Below are 20,672 nucleotides of genomic sequence, written 5' to 3' on the forward strand. Positions count from 1 at the left end.
TTCTGTTCTTTCCTGTGATGCCCACATCAGCCTGGAGGGATGGGCGGGGCAGGGGCTGCCACCCAGAGTTGACAGCTCAGGGAAGTGAAATGAGGGATTTGAAGTGAGTTGCCCAGAGTCACAGCACTCAGGAGTGATGGATCTGGGACAAGAATGTAGATGGTTTTCTGGGGACAGAGGTCCCTGAACGCCTGAGGCCTCTAAATCATGGCCTGGACCCTGAACCAGGAGCTCTTTCCACTCCCTTTCTCAACCCTCCTGCCCCAGGTCTCTTCAGGAAGGTGGATGCCTGGAGGTGGCTGAGTCCAGAGAAGAGCTCAGATCATTCAAACAGAAACCTCCGGCCCCTGGCCTTGCTTTGTGGTGAGCATGTGACCAGTGACCACCCCAAGGGACCAGGGATCGGCTTGGCCCCCAAGCTGGCTCAGGACTCAGGACGTTCCGAGCGTCACTTAACGGCTGTGCCAGGAAAAAACTTTCCTTCAACTGACCAACCCTGCACGAGCAGTTAACGGAAGTTAACTGAAAACGTGGCCACTGGGGCTGGTGCATCAGTGGTTTGATGAACTAAGTCTGTGACCCACCCATCTTGCTGACGGCTGACCTGAGCAGCTACCTGAGAGTGGGCAGCGCCTCGACGAAGGGCACTGAATGGCCTGGAAGCCACCCTGGTGAGCAGGCCCTCGAGGTTAACGAGACACAGGTAAGGTGGACCCTGGGCCATGAGCAGGTGCTGTGAGCAGGAAAGCGAGTTCCCTCGCCTGCTCACAGGAGACAACCCAGATAGACTGAAAGCCAAGAGCACAAAACCACGTGACAGCTGAGACCAATGTTGGCTTTTTAGACCTTGAAGGCAAGCGTGTTGGTGTTACAGTGACAGAATTAGAACCTGGGGGAAGGTGACAGAGCTGATGAAAATTTGAAGGAGGTGGAGGTTGCAGTGAGCCGAGACTGTGCCACTGCACTCCAGCCTGGGCGACAGAGGGCGACCCCGTCTCCAAAAACAAACGAACAAACAATAAAAAAAAAAGAAAGAAAGAAAAGGAGAGTTCTCATCCCAGCCAAGTAGAAAGATGCAACTTTTCCAGGAAAAAAGAAACAGAAGGCGATGATGTGGGACCTGTAAATTACACATAAAGAGACACGGTACAAGTTGAACTTCTGAAGCATCAGTCTGAGAAGTTTTAAAAATAAATACATTTCAGAATGAAAAATGGTTACCTCTTGTATTCTCATTGAGAACAAATTCATATCTTAAGAACAGCTTTTCAACCAAAATTCTAGTTTGATATTAGCGTATGTTTAATACTGTAGCTAATTTTAATAAGACCTTATAAACAAATCTATCCCAGTTTTGATTGGGATTAGAAATTATGAGGTTACAAAACATATGGCCTTTTATCACCATATACCGTTTTCCATTTTATAACTGTTTACATTCATTCAGTTGTATTTATCTTTTAAATTTTTCTTTAAAACAATCCCCAAAACCTTTAAACTAGGCAAAATTGTTTCAAATTATGAAATAACTCATTATCATTTGTAGCAGTCTCTGCATTTAGCCTGCTGTTATATTTGGTTTCAGGTTTGGATGTCTCTATTCAGAAGACTGGCCTGTAACTCCCCTCTCGTGGGCTGTCTCATACCACACTTGGTATCAGGATTCTCCGGATCTGGTGAAGGCAGTGCTGCTGTGTTCCTTCCGGATCTATTCTAGCGAAAAGCCTGCATAAACTTGGCATGGGAAATGGGACATTTTTCTAAATAGAGGAAAATGTTTAAGGCAAAAATCTTGATAGAAAAATCAAGAACACAAATTGAGTCGTAAAACTCTAAAATTTGTACATCTATAGACAAGCTGGAGTTGGGGGAACAAAAAAAAATCAGGGAGACATTTTAAGTACAAGTGGCTGATCTGAAGAAACTGCAGTGAGAAGAGGGAAATGAGCACATCTTGAGAAGAGCAGCAAAGGTCGCCTCCCGTCGTGATCACTGGTCTCCTGGCTCTGCACAGTGTGAAACGGCAGTTCATAGAGTGGCAGCTGGGACGGAGGCAGGACCTTCATCATGAGATGACAGCGGGTGCACTCAGGGTGCTACGGCCGTAGACAAAGGCTCCATCTTCAGATGACCTCCGTGACAGGTCACCGTACAATGTTCAAACGAACACATGCCACACTGTGGGGTCCAGCTGCTTCTATCTAGACCAACGTCTTTTGGTTGCAAATTCTACGTTCTTTTTAAAAGCATTTCTCATGAGGAAAATGCTCTCTGCCATGCAGTCTGTCCCTGAAGCTGTCACCTATGGGTGCCATCTTGAATCAGCTCTTAGTTGGTAACGGACTCTTACTTACATTTGCCCACCAAGAAATTCTGCAATTCATCTATAATTTCCATGGTGAGATTTGCATATCATAATTCAAATGAAATGGAAAGAAACCAAGAGAAATAAAACTCCCATCTCAGACAAAGAAAGAAGACTTTACCTTGCGTCGAGCTACAACCGCTTCTAGGATGATCTGATTGGTCACCGTCGCTAGGAAACATAGAGTCACTGTCAGCCGTGGGAGCTGCTGAAGGACCTCTGGCAGTCTTGGGTGCTGGGCACACAGGGCTGGTGTGTGTGGAGGAGGTGGGTGAGAGCACGAGCCAAGCTGCTGCTGGGCCACCCTCCCTGGTGGTGAAGGAGGCAGAGGAGACCATCAGGAGAGCCCTGGGAGACAGAGCCTTGGGTCTCTGGCTAAGCCACCCTCATCACTGTGAAGTAGGCAGTGTTCACACAGGCAGCACACAAATGCAGGACATCACTCCAGGACAGGGTCTCGTCACAGAAAGAGGCCTGGTAAATATCCTTTTTTTCATAAAAATGTTACTATGTCATTTAACCTTCCTAAAAATACCTATGCTCCTACTGCAGTTATTTTAATGGACTTTAAAATATGGTGAGCTACACACAATATTTACTCTTTGAATCCTTAATTTCACGATCCAGGAGCAGATAGGACCACAACAGCAGACAGAGAGGGGAGCCCAGGCACTTCCCCCTGACCCTGAATCAGAATCCACACAGGAACCTGGAAATGTGTGGGGCTCAGCAGACTGCGGAGGGTGAGCAGGAAGCCTTTTCACACTCGTGGTCTGTCTCAGCGCTCGGCTCTATGTACTAGAACATCACTGGGGCCCCAAGATGGGCTGCCCGGGGCTGAGCTCTGGGATGAGAAGGAACAAGGAGGGCTTGACCTCTGCTCTCACAGTGACCAGCCATGGCCAGAATCCTTCCACCCATGGGTGGCAGGTCACAGACTTTGGGACTGATGATTCCAAGTCCATCTCAGAAAAACAAGCAAAGTGATGTCTTATGGGTCACAAGGGAGATTTGCAAGGAACACCTGGCCTCTGGGGCAGCCCCTCCCTTTGCTTAGTTCATCCTGCACTGGAACTGGCTCCTCTCCCACCTCTGCCTCAACTAGTGTGAAGCAGCTGCCCTGGCCAGGAGCTGTGAGGCTCCCTCCAGTTAAATAGGATTCTGGTTAAATAGTTAAATAGATCAACCTCAGCCAACACACACCAGCCCCATGCACACAACGCCACCCCACATAGACAGAACGCGGCGGCTCCCAGGGACTGCAGAATGTGCCCGTCTCTCCTTATCTGGAGCAACCACTTCACCACCACAGCCTGGGTCCTCAGTCACAACAGGAAGCTCAACTCCGGCTGCCTGTGTACAGGAAAGCCAGCGAGACAGTGGTACATTCCTCATCACCTGGATTCTTCATTCACACGGGAGGGATTCCCCCAAACATATCACTCTCCTGCTCTCTCCAGGCCTCCTGACAGGCCTTTTCCTCACTTGGTGACATTAGAAAACCAGATGGGAAACAGTGCTCAAGCCCAAGGAACACAAAAGAACAGGACAAACCGCCTCATGCTACAGATACAGTTTCCTTGGAGGATGTTTCCTCCAAGTCCATGTGGCTTGGCAACCTAAGTAATTTTGTTCCAAGGAGAGAATCAAGCTGCTAAGGAAAAAGCTCACCGCCACACAGTGTGTGACTGATGCTGTCATTTTATCCTGCTATTTAAAATCAAGCCTCACTGGGGAACAGGCTCTCACTCAGAATTCACCCGACCAAGGACACTGTGTAAGTCACCTGTGATAAATACGGCCAGATTCTCATCTCTTAGGCTCATTCAGAAAGATAAAGCTAGGAAAGCAACTGTATTCCTCAGACAAATGCAGGGGTGTGACCTTCACTTTCCATGGAGTTTTTTTCTTCTTCGAAAGTTCCACCTCCAGATCCTCGGTGGAATCTAGGAAGACAAAGAGTGACGGTGAGCAGGTGCAGGGCAGAGCAGGGAAGACAGGCTTTCCAGCCCCGGCCGCCTCATCCATGCGAAACAGCCCATCTCGAACAGGGCACCGCACCCAGGGCAGGCTGTGTGTCCCTGCAGCCTCTCAGGGCTCCCACCTCCTCATCTGACCCGAGCTCACTTTCCCTCCCTTCCTGCGTCCTTCCAGCGTCATTTTCTCCCCAGAATCCACCTGTGGTGCTGCTGTGGCTATCATCCCTCCTAGAGGTTTACTTTTTTTTTTTTTTTTTTTTGAGCCAGAGTCTCGCTCTGTTGCCCAGGCTGGAGTGCAGTGGTGTGATCTCGGCTCACTGCAAGCTCCGCCGCCTCCTGGGTTCACGCCATTCTCCTGCCTCAGCCTCCCGAGAAGCTGGGACTACAGGCGTCCGCCACCACGCCCGGCTAGTTTTTATTTTTAATTTTTAGTAGAGACGGAGTTTCACCGTGTTTGCCAGGATGGTCTCCATCTCCTGACCTCATGATCGGCCCGCCTCGGCCTTCCAAAGTGCTGGGATTACAGGTGTGAGCCACCATGCCCAGCCCCTCCTAGAGGTTTCCTACTTGATAAGAAGCAGCCTTTCTTTAAAGAGAGGAATTAATTTGAACCAAAACCTTCTATTTTTTCACTATCCATTTGTTTTTAGGACAATGAAACAAAGCTTTGAAGATACTCAGTTTTCTTCCCATTTAAAGATAACTCCTATTTAGCACCTGCTATCTGTCCTATACTCTCTCTTTTCCATACGTGTGTGTGTCCGTGGAGTCTGTTGCTGCTCACACTTGCACTGGCTTTGACACTGGGACAGCCTGTCATGCGGGCAGCATGGGGGGGCGCTGACCCTCTCTAACCCAGCTGTTTGAGATTCCAGCAGGGAAGAGGGGGCGCCAGGCTGACACCCAAGTTGTTTTTGACATCATATTGGGCGCTACTTCTTGGGTGTGTGTGTCACTAAGCTGGAGCATTTCTAAGGCTTGTGATCATCGTGATTTTTGTTTGTTTTTGTGGCAGGATCTCACTCTGTTTCCCAGATGGGATGCAGTGGCGCAATCATCGCTCACTAAAGATCAACCTGTCCAGCCAAAGCAATCCTCCAGCCTCAGCCTCCTGAGAAACTGGGACTATAGGAGCACGTCATCACGCCCGGCTAATTTTTGTATTTTTTGTAGAGATGTGGTTTTACTATGTTGCCCAGGCTGATCTTAAACTCCTGGGCTCAAGTGATCCTCCTGCCTCAACCTCTCAAAGTGCTGGGATTACAGGCATGAGCCTCCCCATTGGGTCCAATCATATCTTTAAATACAATGGGACATATCCCTGATTATTCTCTGCTTTTGAACAGCAGCTGAGAACTGACACCACCACTGCAGCCAAAAGCCTGTGACTCCCCTATGTGTGTTTCACATGAAGGACCACCCCAGACTCCACTGTGTTGCTACCCTGCCTTTCGCCATCACTGAGAACATCTTACAATGCTGGGCAGCGTTGGAATCTCTAGGCTGTCGTGCCTCCACATGCACACACAGATGCTGGAAGTCCCTGGTGTGGTGACAAGTTATACCAGGGCCACGTGAGGACTGCGGAGTAGCGGCCCATCACGTCCACCTTTCACCCCTTCCTGAGTTCACATTTGCCTTTTCCATTCAGGAAATTGAGAGCTTGGGAAATTCACCTCTCCACCGTCTCCAATCTGAGGACGGGGGATGTTCAACTAACCTTCCGGTACAGCTGTGGTGAAGGATGAAGTGTTGACTGATGTGGGGATGGAATGTTGTTTCTAGAACATTGATCCTTGGGTCGTGCTTTGCACAGGGGAACATGCTTTCTAGAGAAATGCACACACACTCCCAAAGGCATTCACCATCACTCCACACGGACTCTCTCCTCCATACCTCTCCACCCCGATGCACCCTATTCCTATTTAAATGACATCACTGCTTCTGGGAACTACAGTGGATGGCCACAGTTGCTGACTCAACTCTTCATTTTTTTACACCAAACTGTCCAAACCTCATTTCCAGCAGGAAGCTCAAACCAGCAAAAGCAGGGAGGAAAGCGTGACCTTTCTCAACACGATATTTTCTTAGCAAATGGGTGACCCTCAGAGTACATATCACTCGATTGAAACGCTGAGTCACTTTGCAGAGAGAAAGGAAAACACCGTGAGCGTCAGACCAGGCTTGGACGTCATGTTGCGCCTGCGCTATAAAGTAACAATTTTCGGCAATCAGCTGGGGACGTTTTCCAGTTCCTGGAGGACTTGTTTGCTCTTTACAGTAAATCTTGCTGCTTCTTACTCTTTGGCTTGGTGCCGCCTTCGAGAGCTGTAATTGAGAGCTGTAACTGTTACGGCAGAGGTCTGAGGTTCCGTTCTTGAAGTCAGGAGACCACCAACCCACTGGAAGGAGGCAACTCCGGACACATTAGGGGCAAGATGGAGTAGATCTGCTGGCAGCAGCTGGAATGGAGTTTGAAGAGTTTCTGCGTGTGCTTTCTGGCCAGGTGTCTTTGGTTGAAGTTAGTGGAATGGTGCTGACACAGATTAGAGCCATCCTCAGCTGCCTTGCTGCAAAGTCCACTTTCCGTGGGAAGGGCCTGGTGTGCAGGCTGATGGCACCCTGATGGTGGGGGTGCTGGCTGCACTCTGACTCCCCCAGGAAAAAGAGCAACTTGTTTCAGTTGTGAAGAAAAACGAAACCTGGGATTGGCCTGTCTTTGAAAAGATTTTGGAAGGACACAGGTGTATGCAGTTGGCTGCTGATACCCATGTTTGCTACTTCACCCGCCTGCAGTGGTTTTCTGCTCCCTTTTGGGTATACATGGCTTCGCGGAGAGAGAGGACCCTGCCCGCACCCGGCTGCTTCAAGCCGGACCTGACGCCTTCCTGTGACCTGCGAATGCGACTTCCTAGACCAGGGTGGGGATGGCTGTTCGCCATCTAAATCTTGAAAACTACTTTTGGCTTATCTGATGGACTTGACCAGAATGCAGGAATGATCAAGGAGTCGCCCAGGTGTGCACGCAGGTCACAGCAGTGATGCCCAAGGGCTCTCCAAAGGAGGCAGGCTTGTGTGGACCCCAGAGGGACTCCTGGTAGTGAAGCTGGATTTTTCTTTTCTTTTCTTGGCAAGAACGTGATCCCACTTTGTCAGGAAACGTACAGATTGCCACTTTCTCTCTCCCCCTGTCCTCTCTCTCTCCCTCTCCCTTGCTCCTTTTTATCCTAACCAGAGGCTTAGTAAGCTAATACGCTATCGCTAGAAAACTGCGCTCCTTTCTACTTGTTTCAGCTAAATTTGGGGTGATGGGTAGAGTGACACACATTATTAATAAGTTGTTTTCAGTTTTACCACTGTACGTACAGACACAAATACACAGACCAGTGCATGTAAACACAAGATGGCCTCTTGCTCCTAAAAACACACAGGTCTGATCCCTGAAAATAATTACTTTCCTAAAGCTTTCACAGAAAATTTACTCCTAAACAACGAACCTTTTGCTCAGTACAGGAGCTGCACATAAAGGAAAACACATTGTGTAGTTGTACAAACGTGTTAGCAGGTAAACTTGGTTCACTAGCATAAAATTAGCCATTTCAAATGTCAAGAATGATGGACAGTGTCTTTTAGAATGTTTTAATAAAAGTTATTCTAAACAGAAAAAAAATAAAGTAACAATTTTCGCGCGCGCGGGAAAGATGGGTGAAGAAGAAGCAGGAAGAGCGCCATCTTGTGTGAGGTATTTAATACAGGGGAAAAGGACAAATCTAGGAAGGAGGTGAGAGGTGGAAATGAATAGCGCTCAGGCGTTTAATCGTCAATAATTACTTGCCATGGCCGGGGCGCGCAGCTCCGGACATTTCGGTTTTTTTTTTTTCTTTCTTTTTTTTTTTTTTTTGAGATGGTCTCGCTCTGTCACCCAGGCTGGAGTGCTGTGGTTCAATCACGACTCACTGCAGCCTCGACCTTCCAAGCCCAGGTGGATCCTTTGTCTCAGCCTCCAAGTCACTAAAACTACAGATGCACCCATCATACCCAGCTGATTTCTTGTATTTTTTGTAGAAATGGGGTTTTGCCAGGTTGCCCAGGCTGGTCTCGAACTCCTGGGCTCAAGCAATACACCCGCCATGGCCTCCAAAAATACTGGGATTACAGGCGTGAGCCACAGGTCCTGGCCTGTGCTGCCTTCCTGATCCCTTCTGAGGACACTTACTCCCAGGACCCATCCACACTGCTGTGTGGATCCCCCCTCCTATAAGATTTCTTACATCATAAAATCAGCCCTTCTTTCAAAATATGTAGTTCAGCCAAAATATTCTATAACATTTATCTGTCAAACATCTGTTTTAAGGAAAATTAAAGATTTTAAAATACACTTATCCTACCATTTAAACATGACATGTCACATGTGCTATCTGTCCTTCCAGTCTCCCTTTTCAACACAACATGCGTCCAGGGAGTCTGCTACTGCTCAGGCTCCCTCTGGCTCTGACACTGGGAGAGCCCATCCTGGAAGCAGTAGGTGGGGGCGCTGACCCTCTCCAACCCAGCTGTGCAGGAATTCTAGCAGGTGAGAGGGGCACCAGGTTAACGCCCAAGTTGTTCCTTGAGCTCCTGTTTGATGCTGTGCCTTAGATGTGTGTGCTAGTGAACTGATGTATTTTTAAGGCTTGTGGTTACTATGTTCTTAAATACAACAGAATGTGTCCCTGATTATTCTCTGCTCTTGACCGGGGGCTGAGGAATGAACCCATCATGCCGCCAAAACCCTCTGAGTTCTTCAAGTGTGCCTCACATTAATGACCACACCAGATTCCACTGTAAAATGTAGCTATTCGTACCCGGTGTTAGGTGACCACTAAGACCGTCCTGTAATGACAGTGCTTAAAATCTCTGCAGGCTAGCACACCTCCACATGCGCACATAGGAGCTGGAACTCCTTGGCATGGTGATGAGTTATGCCAGGACTGTCTGATAAACGCACAATAGTAGCCCATCGCATCCGTGTTTCACCCATGCTTGAGTTCACATTTGTCTCTTCCATTTTGGAGACCAAGAACTTGGGAAATTCATGTCCACACCATCTCTATCTGAGGAGTGAGGACAGGAAACTTACCTTCAGGTACAGCTGCCATGGAGAATGAAAGGGTTGATTGATGTGACGTGTACAATGGTGATGAATGTTGTGTTTAGAACAGTGATCTTTGTGTTGTGCTTTGCACATAGGAACATGCTTTCTGGGGAAATGCACACACACTCCCAAAGACATTTGTGATCCCTTTACACAGACTCTGTCCTCCACACCTCCCAACCCTGATGCACACCACCCTCTTCCATCTAAATGACACCACTGCTTCAGGGACTAGACTGTGATGCTCACGGTTCTTTACTAGACTCTTAATGTTTTCTAACCAAACTGTCCAAACCTCATTTCTGGCAGGCAGCTCAATCCAAAGTGGCTCTCCAGCAAAAGCAGGCTAGTAAGTTCCACCTTTCTCAACAATGAAAACTTTTTCTTAGGAAAGGGGTGCGTCCAGAATACTTACGTCTTTTCCCGTGAGCTCCTAGTCCTCCTGTTCACTGCATATAGAGAAAGGAAAACACTGTGAGCATCGGCCATGCTGTGTCCTGTGTGCACAGGTCTTTGTTTACATGATGACATTAGAAACCCAGACAGGAAATAGTGCCTGAGGCAATGGCCCCAAAATAAAGCCTAGAAGACATTATGGAAAGGCACAAGAGTTTTGTGTAAGATTTTCAAAATGATTTTGGTTGCAAAGTCACCGTCATTTTCAAGAATGAATTTCTCAGGAGGAAAATGCCCTCTGCCATGCAGTTTGTCACTAAAGCTGTCACCTATGGGTGCCATCTTGAATCAGCTCTTAGTTGGTAATGGACTCTTACTTACATTTGCCCACCAAGAAATTCTGCAATTCATCTATAATTTCCATGGTGAGATTTGCATATCATAATTCAAATGAAATGGAAAGAAACCAAGAGAAATAAAATTCCCATCTCAGACAAAGAAAGAAGACTTTACCTTGCGACGAGCTACAACCACTTCTGGGATGATCTGATTGGTCACCGTCGCTAGGAAACATAGAGTCACTGTCAGCCGTGGGAGCTGCTGAAGGACCTCTGGCAGCCTTGGGTGCTGAGCACACAGGGCTGGTGTGTGTGGAGGAGGTGGGCGAGAGCACGGGCTGAGCTGCTGCTGGGCCACCCTCCTTGGTGGTGAAGGAGGCAAAGGACACCATCAGGAGAGCCCTGGGAGACACAGTCTCGGGTCTGTGGCTAAGCCACCCTCATCATGTGAAGTAGGCAGTGTTCACACAGGCAGCACACACATGCAGGAGACATCACTCCAGGACAGGGTCTCCTCACTGAAAGAGGCCTGGTAAATATCCTCTTTTTTGTAAAAATGTTACTATGTCACTTAACTTTCCTAAATAAACCTATGCTCCTACTGCAGTTAACATCCATTTCATTGGACTTTAAAACATTATGGTGAGCTATGCATAATATTTATTATTTTAATCCTTAATTGCATACTTCAGGAGCAGACAGGACCACAACAGCAAACACAGAGGGGGGCCCACACACTTCTCCCGACCCTGAATCAGAATCCACACAGGAACCTGGATTTGTGTGGGACTCAGCAGACTGCAGAGGGTGAGCAGGAAGCCTTTTCACACTCGTGGTCTATCTCAGGACAGGGCTGTGTGCATCAGAACATCACTGGGGCCCCCAAGATGGGCTGCCCAGGGCTGAGCTCTGGGATGAGAACCAACAGAAAAGACACAGCGCCTGCCTTCACAGTGACCAGCCATGGCCAGAATCCTTCCACCCATGGGTGAAGAACACAGACTTTGGGACTGATGATTCCAAGCCTATCTCAGAAAAACAAGCAAAGTCATGTCTTATGGGTCACAAGGGAGATTTGCAAGGAACACCTGGCCTCTGGGGCAGCCCCTCCCTTTGCTTAGCTCATCCCGCACTGGAACTGGCTCCTCTCCCACCTCTGCCTCAACTAGTGTGAAGCAGCTGCCCTGGCCAGGAGCTGTGAGGCTCCCTCCAGTTAAATGCGATTCTGGGATAAATCAACCTTGACCAACAGCATCTACACAAGGACCAGCTGTCAGGTGACTTCCAGAAGCTGGTGAAAAGTACATGCTGTTCTCTGCCCCAGCCACAGGGAGAGCAGAGGCCTGAGGACGGCTCTGTGCCTGGCCTGACTCTGATGGCCAGCCCTGCTCATCATATCCCCCGCGTCTAAGTCAGGTATTTTGGGAATTCACTCCTCTTCTTTGCCTCTCACTAATTTCTGATTGTGTTATTGCCATCAACACAGAAAGATGGAGAAGAGAAATGAAAACACAGCTCCTCTCTCCAGGCTCTTGGAAAGATGGCCAGGTGGTGCTCATGCCGGCGCTGAAGTCCAAGCCCTGCTCCTTCCCTGGCAGGATGCCCGAACATCCTGGCCGCGCCCAGGGCATGACATTGTCCTGACTCTCCTGACCTTTCAACCTTGGCTTTCCCCATGGCTTGGATGTCCTCATGTCTTCTTCCTGCTCCTCTAACTCATGTTTCCTTTCAGGCCCAGGCCCAAGCTGTGCTCTGCTCTCTCATGGAGCCCACTGGGCAGCTGGCCGTGAATGTTTAGAACCTCAGCGTTGGCAACACTGATTTGTACCTCTAATCACACACAGGAGAAGGCCACCTCAGTGCCACAGAAAATCTGTACTCTAGAGAGGAAAGGTGACTAGGGGAATTTAGTTATGAGGACACACTTTCTGGGGCAAACAAGGGACATTTCAAAATCACACAGCCTCATTCTATTGAAAAGTAGGAAAAACACTGTCACCTACGCAGCAATCCAAATGACATATAAGAAGTTTCTACCAAACGCACACTCCAAAGAAACTCAAACCAGAGTTGGCTCATCTTAGATTCATATGGACTGAAACCAACCACCTTGACTTGTTTTTTGCACAGGCCTTCAGAGGCCAAGAAGAACCCTTGTCAACAGTGGGGGCAACGGGAGCATCACGGAGCCTCTGCTGTCCCACAGCTGTTTGTCTTTCCCCACCCAAGTCACGAGCCACCCTCCATCCTGCTAGGAGGAAGGCAGGTGCTCACCCTGCCACTCGGACCCTCGGGCAAAGCCCTTGGTTCTCTTGTCCTGTTGCTGTGTTTCCTGAGCCGAACACACACACAAACCATGACTAGGCTGAGTGCTGCAGGCTGAGCCTCTACATGACCCCGGCATTACCTGTTCTCGGCCACGTTATCTGATGGTCAATAGGACGTTGCAATGAGGACAGTCAAGTGATTTTACCCCAACCCTGCCTGCAGGCTCCTCTTTTCTCAGTCTCCTACCAAAACTGGTCATAGCATGTGGCTGCCCAGGGTCTCCCTGCAAAAAAAGAAGCCCTGCCCACTCCCCATGCTGAAGACGGGTCGTGGAGGATGAGTTCTGACGACTTCAGTAGAAAAGGCTTGCCGGGCGCGGTGGCTCACGCCTGTAATCCCAGCACTTTGGGAGGCCGAGGCGGGCGGATCACAAAGTCAGGAGATCGAGACCATGGTGAAACCCCGTCTCTACAAAAAATAGAAAAAATTAGCCGGGCGCGGTGGCGGGCGCCTATAGTCCCAGCTACTCAGGAGGCTGAGGCAGGAGAATGGCGTGAACTCGGGAGGCGGAGCTTGCAGTGAGCCGAGATTGCGCCACTGCACTCCAGCCTGGGCGACAGAGCGAGACTCCGTCTCAAAAAAAAAAAAAAAAGAAAAGGCTTGTGAAGGAGGGAAAGGGCAAAACAGTGAGGTGACACGACCACTCCAATGCCAGGAGGAAACGGAAAGGCCTGTTACCAGGTGAGGTTCATTGAAAAATGAGGTTTGGAAGGGGATTCCCATTGAAAAATAAAAATGAATTAGTAAGGATCCTAAGACAGTTTTGTTCTATTAGTACCCAGTGAACATTTGCTGGGTGTTGACGGGATTTCCTTTGGATTAATTCAAGTGTTATTTGCATGCAATAAACTACACACATCGTAACCTTACATTTTCACTAATAATTGCCTATGCCTCTCATCAGGCTACAAGAGTGATGGCATTTGTATACTAAGAATGTGGACACTAATAAGGGGGAGACATGTGTTAGGGACACACACACTCCCCCCAGGCACAGTCAGCATCACACTACACGCATTCACACAGACACACACCAGTCCCGTGCACACAAACCCACCCCACATACAGAGAATGCAGGTCCTCTCAGGGACTGCAGAATGTGCCCACAGGTCCTTCACCGGAGCAACCACTTCCCCCGCCACAGCCTGGGTCCTCAGTCACAACAGGAAGCTCAACTCCGGCTGCCTGTGTACAGGAAAGCCAGCGACACAGCGGCACATTCCTCATCACCTAGATTCCTCATTCACACGGGAGGGATTCCCCCATACATACCACTCTCCTGCTCTCTCCAGGCCTCCTGTAATCACAGAAAACATATTGCTGTGAGCGCCAGGCCATGCTGTGTGCTGTGTGCACAGGCCTTTTCCTCACCTGGTGACATTAGAAAACCAGATGGGAAACAGTGCTCAAGCCCAAGGAACACCAAAGAACAGGACAAACCGACTCATGCTAAAGACACAAGTTTTCCTTGGAGGATGTTTCCTCTAAGTCCATGTTGCTTGGTAATTAATTTTGTTCTAAGAAGACAATCAAACGGCTAAGGAAACAGCTCACGGCCACACAGTGCGTGGCTGGTGCTGTCATATTTTCCTGCTGTTTAAAATCAAGCCTCAGTGGGGAACAGACTCTCCCCCTAAATTCTCCCCACCAAGGACACTGTGTAAGTCACCTGTGATAAATACGGCCAGATTCTCATCTCTTAGGCTCATTCAGAAAGATAAAGCTAGGAAAGCAACTGTATTCCTCAGATAAATGCAGGGGTCTGACCTTCACTTTCCAAGGAGGCTTTTCCTGGAGATCCTCAGTGGAATCCAGGAAGACAAAGAGTGACGGTCAGCAGGTGCAAGGGAGGAGCAGGGAAGAACAGCTTTCCAGCCCCAGGCCGCCTCATCAAGTGAAATAGCCCATCTTGAACAGGGCACAGCACCCAGGGCAGGCTGTGCGTCCCTGCAGCCTCTCAGGGCTCCTGCCCCCTGACCTGACCTGAGCTCACTTGCCCTCCCCTTCCTGAGTCCTTCCAACGTCATTTCCTCCCTAGAACCCACCTGTGGTGCTTCTGTGTGTATCAGTCATTCTAGAATATTTTATACTTGGTAAAAAGCAACCTTTGTTCTGAGAGACTTCATTCTAGCCCCAATATTCTATACATTCACCAATCTTTTGTGTTAAAGACAATAAAACAGAGCTTTGAAAATACTCAATTATCCTCTATTTAAAGATAACCCCACTTAGCAAGTGCTGTCCGTCCTTGCACTCAGCCTTCTCAATGCGATGTCTGTGTGTCGGGGTCCCCTGCTGCTCACACTCACACTGGCTCTGACACTGGGACAGCACGTCATGGGGGCAGCAGGTGGCAGCACTGACCATCTCCAACCCAGCTGTGCCAGAGGTTCCAGCAGGGGAGACGGTGGGCGGCCAACTCCCAAGTTGTTCCTTGGGATGATACTTGGCGCTGTGTATTGTGTTTGCTACGTAACTAAAGCATTTCTTTCCTTCTTTCTTTCGATAACAGGTCTCTGTTACCAAAGCTGGAGTGTAGTGGCATGGTCGTTCACTGGAACCTGTGCCTCCTGGGATCTAGTGATCCTCCCCAGTCAGCCTCCCAGGTAGCTGGGACCACGGGTGGGCCACCACGCCGAGGTAGCTTTTTGTATTTTCAGTAGGTACGAGGTTCCACCACTCTGCCTACCCTCATCTCCATTCCTGAACTTGAGTGATCCACTTGCCTCGACCTCCCAAACTACTAGGATGACAGACGTGAGCCACTGTTCCTGGCCAGCTAGAGCATTTTTAAAGCTTGTGATAGTCATGTTATCAAATACAATAGAGCATGTTCCTGAGTATTCCCTGCTTTTCATCATGAGCTGAGAAATGACCCCACCACTACTGCCAAAAGCCTGTGAGCTCACGCTGTGTGTTTCACACTAATGACCACACCAAAGTGCAGTGTAAAATGTACCTACTGCTACCCTGGGTTAGGCAACCTTTGAGACTTGCCTACAATGACAGACAGTGTTGGGACCTCTCTAGGCTCTCATCCTTCCACATGCACACACGGATGCCGGAACTCCCTGGACTAATGGTGAGTTATACCAGGGCTGGCTGGTGAATGCACAATAGTCACCCACTGCACCAATCCTCCTCCCATTCCTGAGTTCACAGTCGCCTCTTCCATTTAGGAGATTGAGAGCCTGGGAAATTCATCTCTGCACCGTCTCTATCTGAGGATGAGGACATAAAATTTACCTTCAGGTACAGCTGTGGGGGAGGATGAATGCGTTACTGTATGTGAAGTGCGCAGTGGTGATGCAACTTTATTTTTAGGGAAATTGCTCCTTTGATCGTGCTCCGCACAGGGAAACATGCTTTTTGAGTAAATGCCCACACACTCCCAAAGACATTCCCAATCGCTCCACACGACTCTCTCCTCCGTACCTCCCCACCCTGATGCACAGCACACTATTCCATCTACATGACAATCCTGCCTCCCCAGACTCGAGTGGATGGTCACAGTTCTTTACTAGACTCAGTGGTTTTTATTCCAAACTGTCCAAATCTCATTTCTGTCAGGAAGCTCAAACCAAAGTGGTTCTCCAGCAAAAGCAGACTAGGAAGTGCCACCTTTTGCAACCCTGAAGATCTTCCCTTAGAAAGGACTGATTCCAGAACACACACCTTTCTCGGCCTGTTCCTCTGCCTGCATTGAGAGAAAGAAAAACATGAGCTTCAGACCATCCGAGTCTCGAGTGCGCAGGTCTTTTCTTCACTTGGTGACATTAGGAAACCAGATGGAAAACAGTGCTCAAATCAAAGGAACACAGAAGAAGAACAGGACAAACTGACTCATGCTAAAGTTTCTCCTGGAGGACGTGTCCTCTAACTCCACGCTGCTTGGCGATTCAGTGAAGGAGAATCGCCAAGGAGAGAATCAAGCTGCTGAGAAGAAAGCTCACTGCCGCTCAGGGCGTGGCTGACGCTGTCATTTTCTCCCGCCGTCTTAATTCAACCCTCAATGGGGAACAGACTCACTCAGAATTCCCCCCACCAAGGACACTGTGTAAGTCACCTATGAGATATAGGGTCAGATTCTTATGTCTTATTTTAACTCAAGAAGATAAAGCTAAGAAAGTAACTTTTTCCCAGACAAAACCAGGTGGCCTGACCTGCACTTCTGTGGAATCTTCATCTCTGCTTTTCCTGCGGAGTTTCTTCAAGAGAGAATCTCTTGCCACTAGGAGGACACAGTGACCGTCAGCAGGTGCAGGGCAGAGCAGGGAAGACAGGCTTTCCAGCCCCGGCCGCCTCATCCATGCGAAACAGCCCATCTCGAACAGGGCACCGCACCCAGGGCAGGCTGTGTGTCCCTGCAGCCTCTCAGGGCTCCCACCTCCTCATCTGACCCGAGCTCACTTTCCCTCCCTTCCTGCGTCCTTCCAGCGTCATTTTCTCCCCAGAATCCACCTGTGGTGCTGCTGTGGCTATCATCCCTCCTAGAGGTTTACTTTTTTTTTTTTTTTTTTTTTTTTTTGAGACAGAGTCTCGCTCTGTCGCCCAGGCTGGAGTGCAGTGGTGTGATCTCGGCTCACTGCAAGCTCCGCCGCCTCCTGGGTTCACGCCATTCTCCTGCCTCAGCCTCCCGAGAAGCTGGGACTACAGGTGCCCGCCACCACGCCCGGCTAGTTTTTATTTTTAATTTTTAGTAGAGACGGAGTTTCACCGTGTTTGCCAGGATGGTCTCCATCTCCTGACCTCATGATCGGCCCGCCTCGGCCTTCCAAAGTGCTGGGATTACAGGTGTGAGCCACCATGCCCAGCCCCTCCTAGAGGTTTCCTACTTGATAAGAAGCAGCCTTTCTTTAAAGAGAGGAATTAATTTGAACCAAAACCTTCTATTTTTTCACTATCCATTTGTTTTTAGGACAATGAAACAAAGCTTTGAAGATACTCAGTTTTCTTCCCATTTAAAGATAACTCCTATTTAGCACCTGCTATCTGTCCTATACTCTCTCTTTTCCATACGTGTGTGTGTCCGTGGAGTCTGTTGCTGCTCACACTTGCACTGGCTTTGACACTGGGACAGCCTGTCATGCGGGCAGCATGTGGGGGCGCTGACCCTCTCTAATCCAGCTGTTTGAGATTCCAGCAGGGAAGAGGGGGCGCCAGGCTGACACCCAAGTTGTTTTTGACAACATATTGGGCGCTACTTCTTGGGTGTGTGTGTCACTAAGCTGGAGCATTTCTAAGGCTTGTGATCATCGTGATTTTTGTTTGTTTTTGTGGCAGGATCTCACTCTGTTTCCCAGATGGGATGCAGTGGCGCAATCATCGCTCACTAAAGATCAACCTGTCCAGCCAAAGCAATCCTCCAGCCTCAGCCTCCTGAGAAACTGGGACTATAGGAGCACGTCATCACGCCCGGCTAATTTTTGTATTTTTTGTAGAGATGTGGTTTTACTATGTTGCCCAGGCTGATCTTAAACTCCTGGGCTCAAGTGATCCTCCTGCCTCAACCTCTCAAAGTGCTGGGATTACAGGCATGAGCCTCCCCATTGGGTCCAATCATATCTTTAAATACAATGGGACATATCCCTGATTATTCTCTGCTTTTGAACAGCAGCTGAGAAATGACACCACCACTACAGCCAAAAGCCTGTGACTCCCCTATGTGTGTTTCACATGAAGGACCACCCCAGACTCCACTGTGTTGCTACCCTGCCTTTCGCCATCACTAAGAACATCTTACAGTGCTGGGCAGCGTTGGAATCTCTAGGCTGTCGTGCCTCCACATGCACACACAGATGCTGGAACTCCCTGGTGTGGTGACGAGTTATACCAGGGCCACGTGAGGACTGCGGAGTAGCGGCCCATCACGTCCACCTTTCACCCCTTCCTGAGTTCACATTTGCCTTTTCCATTCAGGAAATTGAGAGCTTGGGAAATTCACCTCTTCACCGTCTCCAATCTGAGGACGGGGGATGTTCAACTAACCTTCCGGTACAGCTGTGGTGAAGGATGAAGTGTTGACTGATGTGGGGATGGAATGTTGTTTATAGAACATTGATCCTTGGGTCGTGCTTTGCACAGGGGAACATGCTTTCTAGAGAAATGCACACACACTCCCAAAGGCATTCACCATCACTCCACACGGACTCTCTCCTCCATACCTCTCCACCCCGATGCACCCTATTCCTATTTAAATGACATCACTGCTTCTGGGAACTACAGTGGATGGCCACAGTTGCTGACTCAACTCTTCATTTTTTTACACCAAACTGTCCAAACCTCATTTCCAGCAGGAAGCTCAAACCAGCAAAAGCAGGGAAGAAAGCGTGACCTTTCTCAACACTAAGATATTTTCTTAGCAAATGGGAGATCCCAGAGTACGTGCTGTATTCCTGAATTGCTGAGGATGTCTGCAGAGAGAAAGGAAAACACTGTGAGGGTCAGACCATGCTGTGTCCTGTGTTCGTGGGTCTTTTCTTCACTTGGTGACGTTAGAAAACTGGTTGGGAGATAGTGCTCGAGGCAATGGCCCCCAAATAAAGTCTAGAAGACACTTGTGGAAATACACAAGAGTACTGCATGAGATTTCCAAAACGATTTTTGGTTGCAAAGTCACCGCTATTTTCAAGAATGCATTTCTCCTGAGGAAAATGCTCTCTGCCATGCAGGGTATCACTAACGCTGTCATCTATGAGTGCCATCTGGAACAAGTTCCAAGTTGGCAATGAATGGGCTCTCACATACTTCTGCCCACCAACAAATTCGGTGGCTCATCTGTAAAGTACGTAGTAAGATTTAAATATCTTAATTCAAAGAAAATAGAAACCAAAAGAAATAAAATTGCCATCTCAGACAAAGAAAGAAGACTTTACCGAGTGTGCTGCCCGGATCAGGTCCCAGGAAGTCACCGAGGGCCACTTCCACTCCTGGAGGTAGGAGAAGCCTAGGAAACATACAGTCTCTGTCAGCCGTGGGAGCTGCTGAAGGACCTCTGGCAGCCTTGGGTGCTGAGCACACAGGGCTGGTGTGTGTGGAGGAGGTGGGCGAGAGCACGGGCTGAGCTGCTGCTGGGCCACCCTCCTTGGTGGTGAAGGAGGCAAAGGACACCATCAGGAGAGCCCTGAGAGACACAGTCTCGGGTCTGTGGCTAAGCCACCCTCATCACTGTGAAGTAGGCAGTGTTCACACAGGCAGCACACAAATGCAGGAGACATCACTCCAGGACAGGGTCTCGTCACAGAAAGAGGCCTGGTAAATATCCTTTATTTTTTAAAAAGTTACTGTGTTTAACATTCCTGACTCTACATATGCTCCTTCTGCACTTATCACGTCTATTATTGAATTTTTTTTTTTTTCTTGAGACTGAGTCTTACTCTGTTACCCAAGCTGGAGTGCAGTGGCACGATCTCGGCTCACTGCAACCTCTGCCTCCTGAGTTCAAGCGATTCTCCTGCCTCAGCCTCCCAATACTTTTGGATTTTAAAGCATTATCATGGTGAAAAATACACAACATGTATTATTTTAATTATTAAGTGCACACTTCGGAGCATTAGTTCTATTCACAATGCTGCACAGAATAACTAAAAACAAGGCCAGGCGCAGAGGCTTACACCTGTAATCCCAGCACTTTGGGAGGCCAAGGTGGGTGGATCACCTGAGGTCAGGAGTTTGAGACAAGCCTGACCAAAATGGTGAAACCCCATCCCTACTAAAAATACAAAAATTAGCTGGGCGTAGTGGTGGGCGCCTGTAATCGCATCTTCTAGGGAGGCTGAGACAGGAGAATCACTTCAACTGGAAGTTGCTGTGAGCCAAGATCGTGCCATTGCACTCCAGCCTGGGCAACAGAGCAAGACTTTGTCTTAAAAAAATAAACAATCAAATAAAACTAAAAACCATCTTAATTCAGTTTTCTTACCTTCCACCTTAGGAAGCTAGAAAAAAAACTATAGTGTAGTGTAAACCAGACAGGAAAATAGAACAAAAAATTATTTGCAGAAATCATTGTAATAGAAATGATAAAATAAACAAAACCAAGGGTTGCTTCATAGGAAAGATAAATAGAATTGATAAACCTCCAGCCAGACTAACCACCAAGAAAAGCTAGGAGACACAACTTACAAATAATA

The 20,672-nt window shown here is 48.6% G+C and overlaps 2 protein-coding genes across 10 annotated transcripts in view; one reads left to right on the forward strand and one right to left on the reverse strand.

Annotated features, from left to right (window-relative positions):
* The window catches only part of LOC140709950 (uncharacterized), a 97,764-nt gene extending 92,303 nt beyond the window's left edge, over positions 1-5,461 (forward strand). For 4 of the 5 annotated variants that reach the window (XM_073010509.1, XM_073010508.1, XM_073010506.1 and 1 more), the window contains one exon: positions 1,586-4,266. The gene's annotated coding sequence lies outside the window, so the exon portion shown is untranslated. Of the gene's footprint in view, positions 1-1,585; positions 4,267-5,359 lie in introns of those variants that run through there. The other variant, XM_073010510.1, reaches the window with a different exon arrangement.
* LOC119628093 (uncharacterized) overlaps positions 4,203-20,672 on the reverse strand; it is a 52,362-nt gene continuing 35,892 nt past the window's right edge. For 3 of the 5 annotated variants that reach the window (XM_073010512.1, XM_073010513.1, XM_073010511.1), the window contains 3 exons: positions 19,416-19,486; positions 18,823-18,953; positions 5,253-16,771 (listed from right to left, as the gene is read on the reverse strand). In XM_073010512.1, the coding sequence (XP_072866613.1) occupies positions 16,723-16,771; positions 18,823-18,953; positions 19,416-19,486 (251 nt within the window). In that variant the 3' untranslated portion in view covers positions 5,253-16,722. Of the gene's footprint in view, positions 4,312-5,252; positions 16,772-18,822; positions 18,954-19,415; positions 19,487-20,672 lie in introns of those variants that run through there. The other 2 variants (XR_012090768.1, XR_012090767.1) reach the window with 2 other exon arrangements.

Source organism: Chlorocebus sabaeus, chromosome 23 (assembly GCF_047675955.1).
Source record: "Chlorocebus sabaeus isolate Y175 chromosome 23, mChlSab1.0.hap1, whole genome shotgun sequence".
In the NCBI taxonomy this organism is placed as follows: domain Eukaryota; kingdom Metazoa; phylum Chordata; class Mammalia; order Primates; family Cercopithecidae; genus Chlorocebus; species Chlorocebus sabaeus.